The sequence below is a fragment of the Adiantum capillus-veneris genome, chromosome 1 (assembly GCF_014529385.1).
Source record: "Adiantum capillus-veneris isolate H3 chromosome 1, ASM1452938v2, whole genome shotgun sequence".
Lineage (NCBI taxonomy): Eukaryota > Viridiplantae > Streptophyta > Polypodiopsida > Polypodiales > Pteridaceae > Adiantum > Adiantum capillus-veneris.
This window is the reverse complement of record NC_140931.1, coordinates 86,626,606-86,632,687: the sequence shown is the minus strand read 5'-3', so window position 1 is coordinate 86,632,687 and position 6,082 is coordinate 86,626,606. Positions and strand designations below refer to the sequence as shown.

At 39.0% G+C, this 6,082-nt stretch overlaps 1 protein-coding gene across 1 annotated transcript; it reads left to right on the top strand.

Annotated features, from left to right (window-relative positions):
• The first annotated feature begins 4,250 nt into the window (after positions 1 to 4,250).
• On the top strand, positions 4,251 to 5,743 carry LOC147465112 (uncharacterized). Its single transcript, XM_086511026.1, has 7 exons — positions 4,251 to 4,422; positions 4,594 to 4,619; positions 4,708 to 4,752; positions 4,854 to 4,868; positions 4,929 to 4,935; positions 5,413 to 5,561; positions 5,699 to 5,743. Exons 1-7 carry the CDS (start codon positions 4,251 to 4,253, stop codon positions 5,741 to 5,743), a joined length of 459 nt encoding a protein of 152 aa, XP_086367152.1.
• The last annotated feature ends 339 nt before the right edge of the window (positions 5,744 to 6,082 follow it).

Below are 6,082 nucleotides of genomic sequence, written 5' to 3'. Positions count from 1 at the left end.
CTTTCTATCACCCATGCCAAGTATGATAGATTGGTTATGCCATTTCCCTCTTGAATAATAGGTCTCGAGTTCAACTCCTCGTCGGCTAGATCTTTAGGTCTTTTAATTTTAATTAGTTTCCTACGACGTTAAATTAGTTTCTCTCTCTTTCTCTCTCAATGTGTGTGCGTTTTTTTGTTTATGCATGTTTTCTCTCTCTTTTCCTCTCTCAATGTGTGCGTTTTTTGTTTATGCATGTTCTCTCTCTCTTTTCCTCTCTCAATATGTGCGTTTTTTGTTTATGCATGCTCTCTCTCTCTTTTCCTCTCTCAATGTGTGTGTGCATTCTTTGTTTATGTATGTGTGTGTGCGTTTTTGTTTATGTTTGTACTCTCTCTCTCTCTCTCTCTCTCTCTCTCTCTCTCTCTCTCTCTCTCTCAAAAACACTATGTGTGTGTGTGTGTGTGTGAGAGAGAGAGAGAGAGAGAGAGAGAGGGAGAGAGAAAGAGGGGAAGGGAACATGAGAGTGAGGAGAGGGAAGGAGCATACCTGGCTCTCCTTCCTCTCCTCGTGTGTGTGTGTGTGTGTGTGTGTGTGTGTGGAGAAGAAAGAGAGAGAGAGAGAGAGAGAGAGGGAGAGCGTTACCTGCTCCTTGCTTGAGGGCGCCGAAAAACTCAGATCTGAGATCTGAGTTTTTGGGCGCTCTTTGTTATTTTTTTAGCCCAGTCGGCGTCGCTATGAGCGTCGCAAATTTACAAGTACTTGTAAATTTGCGACGCTCATAGCGACGCCGGGATTTTTTTTTTTTAGCATCGCTGTGTGAGCGTCGCTAATATGAATAGCCTTTTGTAGTGATTTTAAAATAAAAATCGTAGCTAATGAGCTGCATTTTCTGTCCATATTTTTTCTTTTTTATTTGGAGCCACGGTTGAGGAGATATGATCGAAATACTGGACCCCAGTCTGCCCACATCATGCAGGGACAACTCATTTCCAACTTTTCCAATTCCTGTTCACACTGGCTCCTCTCTTCTTGTGTAAACCCTTGGGGGTTCCCTTCACCTATAAAAGGAGACCTTTTCTTCCTTGAAAACCACTCAAGAATTCAAGCCATTGATGAGAGGAATTATTGAGGGAGTGAGTAGTAATGCCTAATTCTACTTAGCCATTAACATAAGCCTAAGCCTACACTTTCTCCTAGAGGAAGACTAGCCATTCTTGTACGCTATCCTTGGAAGATCAACTCTAATCAAAGAAGGTCTTGGACTTGGTGCATCAATCAACGTTGAATTCTCCCCTCTTCTTCTCTCTCCATCAATAATGGTGTTAAAGGATTTATCAAGTAAGATGTGTTCTACATTGATGTTTTCTTGATTTCTTGTTGTTTTCTTTTTCATCTCTAATCCCATATATATATATATATATATCTAATCTCATATCCTTAACCAAATATATCTCTTTCACTCTTAGTAATTCATCCTTTCTACAAATTCTAGGTTCTCTTTGCTACAGGTACATCTCTCCCCGCAGTATCCTTATTGCCTACAGGCAAGAATAGGGCTTGGGAGGGAAACTTCTCAACTCTTCACTTCTCTCATATCTACATTTCCCACATACTATCGTAGATGAATAATCCACATGAAGCTAATTTCTATTGCTTTCACTCTGTACGATCTATTAGAATTAATGTATGGATTAGCCGTAAAATACACTTTCAACAACGTATAGTGTTTCTCTTTGGCCCAGAAAGGCTCAATGAAATACTTCTATCACCGGATCCCATCATACTACCTCTCATAAACTATAATTTTTCTTTTGATGTAAGCGTAGTTATCTTACTATGAACCAAGAGGATTTGTACACACAATTAATCCGAATCACTAGACAAAATATATATATTATGGTAAGCACAAAACTACAATTCCAAAGAACAATTCGTAGCCTATTTGGTCAGCCAAGATTGAATGCCATTAACTCATCTATTAACCCTTTCATACTACCCACGATACGATATGACCATAGCCTTGATGTTTTTATCTTTGTGTTGTTTTGACATTCTCTTTTATGTTCTTTCTTTGTGTGTGTGAGTGCAAGAGAGAAAGAGTGGGTCTTCTTTGATTGCACTTCTTTCCAAACCCTAGTCTTCATGGCATCTATGGTTTAACTCCTTCATATAGTTTTTGTTGAATTCTCTCACAAACTCTCATAGCCATAAGCCCAGTGCTTTCCTGGCAAGATCGCAAATTTCTCGACATATTTTTGGTGAAACCGACGTGAAACTGTCAGGGTGAGAATTTGTAGGTAGCCATGGGTAATCATGTTGAGCAACAGGGTATGCATTTTGACCCATCAACAATGCAAATGTTTCAAGCATTTGCAATGTTCATGCAACAACAACATGCCACTAAAAGAAGGGAGATTTCAACAACAAAGGCCATACAAGCGGTCGTCAACAGAATGGATCAATTCAATGGTCAAAGATGTAACCAAGTACTTACGCGAGTATGTGAAGGAGATGGAGCTAGATCGCGTGTCAGAAGGTGTGATGATTCAAAGCTTTGAGCTAGTTGTTGCTCCAGAAATTAGGGAGCATGTTAGGGGAATTAAAGATGGGCATGGGAGAAATTGGGAAGAACTCAAAGTAGCTTTAAAGCAGGAATATTTCATGGAGGACTCGGAGAGAGTGACAAAAAGGACGTTCTTAGAATGGGTAGTCAAGCCAAAGCAAGGACTATCAATAACAAAGCTACTTAGGGAATTTGAGCAGCGCTATGCACAACTCACCAGGACAGAAAGGGCCACACTAGATGTAGAGAAGACAAATCTTTTCTTACAATTCGCAGGTAAAGAGTTTCAAGAAAATTTGGAGCTTCTTCTTGAAGATAAAGATGCTGAGCAAGGACTAAAGACTGACTGGAATGAAGTTGAAGGTGTTGTCTCATTGCTTGCCAAACGACAAAGAAGAAGGGACAAGATGGTAGTAAACACTACAAGTCCTTCAATCTCAACTTCTGACAAAATGGTAAAGCCTACTTTTATCGCTCCTAAGTTTGATGAGACCATGCTAGATGAGCTTGTGAAGGGAATGCGTGACTTGAAGGTGAAGCTTGAAAAGCTTGAAGAAAAAGGCCAATCACCAGGGCCACTTCCTAGGCAAAGGTACCAACACAAAGAAGAGTTTGTTAATAGATGTATTTGGTGTGATAGCACAGACCATGTAAGAAGTGATTGTGATGATTTTAGTGATGCTTTGTCAAAAGATGTTGTCTTTTTTAAGGATGGTAAAATCCACTTAAGAGAGACAGGTCTACCCTTGAGAACTAACTTTGGGAAGGGGGGAATGCAAACCTTAGTTGAAGATATGGCAACTAAGCATGCCACCTTTGAAACATGTTGCAGGTATTAGTCCTTTTTTTAATTAGTTATGGAAAAATTCATATCATTTCAAATTCATGCATGCATATTTATGTTATTTTTTGTTTTTTCAGGTAATGGTGAAATGCTTGATGACATCTTGAGACATGGGTCGCACGATTGTTTTTGGTGCTTTTCTTTTGAGAGATGTGTTTTGGGCTACTTGAGTATACCCACCAATAACAAGGCAAATGAGATTTCTTATACTAAGTTCTTTTGTTGTCATTGGTTTACAAGGATCTGGAAACAAATCCATGTCGAGAAAGATGGGGCATGATGCTTTGACAGAGATAAGTATTTTGTAAATTCTTTCTTCATTTTCCCAGAGGGACATGGAGATCAAGAAGTACCAAGAGATTGTGCTGATTGGCATGAGAAATGCATTCTTTTGGTATCATCAGAGGACAAAGCCAAAGATGTATGGAATGCATGTTCTAGACTCCTTCCAAGTAGTTGCAAAGGCTTGATAAATAACAAGGGTCTTATTGTTGGTGGCAAGGAGCAGAAGGGTCTTATTGTTGGTGGCAAGGAGAAGAAGGTTTTTACTCTTAGTGCATTTGAAAGGGAGTCATTGTTTTCTATCTACAATTGGAATGGCTCAAATTTTCTTACTTTAGAAAATATATATGATATGGGTGTGTTCTACTTCAAGGCCTTTTTGCATGGATGTAAGTATACACAAGGTGACTATGTGGTTTTTGAAGAAAAGCTATCTCAAACATGCCAGCAAGGAGGAGGATTATGTAGAGGCCCCGTCTGAAGAAAATATTTCTTCATGAACAAGAAGGAGAACTTCAGCTATTTATGGTCATGGAATCTATGGTTCAAAGCATTTACATCATGAATGAGGTGACATGGATGGCTCTCGTGCGCACAAGTGAGAAGAATAATCTAAAGGACATGGTGCAACCTCTTGCTTGGATCAAGCATAATTTTTTTTGGTTAAGATCTCCTATTGATGGCCTGGAGATAATGTATGAGGTGAGTGGGCATAAGGTTCGAGGGAGATTGGCGCAAAGAGGACAGCCAGGTTATGTCCCACCATGGACTGAGCCTGGGGATCATTTCATTGCATTCTCCGATGACTATCAAATGAAGGCTGCTTTTATTGTGGAAGTTGACGAGCCAAGGAGAAAGGCCCTTCTTGTTTGGTTGGATGATGCAGAATCTGAAATTTTTTGGCTGGATTGGAAATCTATAGTTACTGTAATTCCAAGATCCACAAAGGTTATTCTCCACCTTGACAATATATTCACCTTTTTCTTATTTATTACTCTTATGTCAAGCTTCTAACCTTACTCGTTTCTTCTTTCAGGGTAGAGTGCATGAGGGCACGTCTTCACAGCGTACTTGTCATGAGGTAGTTGTTCGCAAAGCCTTTGTTGAAAGTTTCAATGTGAATTTAATATGTCCAAGCTTTAAAGTTTGTGAGGGGTGAATCCTAATCTCAGCTATGAAAAGGGATTTCTAACTAAGGTTTTTGACAACGAGCTCAATCTGAAGCTAGATGCAGAGAGCTCATGATGGACGGACCAGTTTACTAGTAAAGCTCCTTGTCTTTATGTGTTTTTTGCTTAAGATGTTTGAAACTTGCATTGGTCTCTCTCTCTCTCTCTCTCTCTCTCTCTCTCTCTCTCTCTCTCTCTCTCTCTCTCTCTCTCTCTCTCTCAGACACATAGATATATCTATATATACCATCTCTATGATACAAATGCATGTATGTATGTACATACATGGATACATAAAACGCATACATGTATGTATTATATACACATGTATTATGCATGTATGGATGTACATACATGGATACATACAGATATAAATGTATGTATGCATGCATGTATGTATGTATGTACACGTCCACAAACACACGTACAGGTACATATTGTGTGCAAACACACACACATGTATGTGCTGTATCTATGATGGATACTATGTCTGTTACCATGGAAAATACTTGACGGGCGTTAATTTCTTGCAATCTTGAATGGCATTTGATTGTCATTTTGTTGTTTGGCAGGGGTCCATTGGTGTATGGTAGAGCTGTTTTTTTCAAGTGGCTATGCAATGCCTTGTGTTCTGCTCTTATTTTGGCACCATTTCTTGTATGGTCAAGTGCAACGCCCTTGTTGGATCATACTCTTTGCTTCTTTCTTGCAAGTTGCTAGGGTATGGAAACTAGAAGCTATGCTTCATCTCTGTTAACTTTCAAATTGAAACCCTAACAACTCCTTTTTTTTGTGAGGACTTGAAGAATCGTTCTTTGGATAGTCTATGTTGAGTTGATTGTTGAATGGTTCTGATAGATATACCGTGACAACTCCTCTTTGATAAAGACAAACTTGTTGTAGACACTTTTGTTTTGAACAACACGTCTTGCTGGTATTTTAAATCTGATTATAGTAGTGGCTTCTTGTTTACAGTTTTTATCTGAATAACACCTCTTGTAGGTTGTAAAATTCTGATCATAGTTGCAATGTTGGTTTACGTTCAATAATACGCGCAAGCAGGGGTTTGTGTTGTTGCAGTTGTTTGTTTTTGGGTTAGTTTTTTTTGCAACCAAATTGCAGTCAATGTAAGGCTTTTGCTTGTTGATGGTTCAGTTATTCGATAATTGTTGGTTACATTCGATGTTGAATTTGGTGCAAGCAAGGATGTGTTCCGTTTGTTGCAGTTGTTTGTTTTTGGTC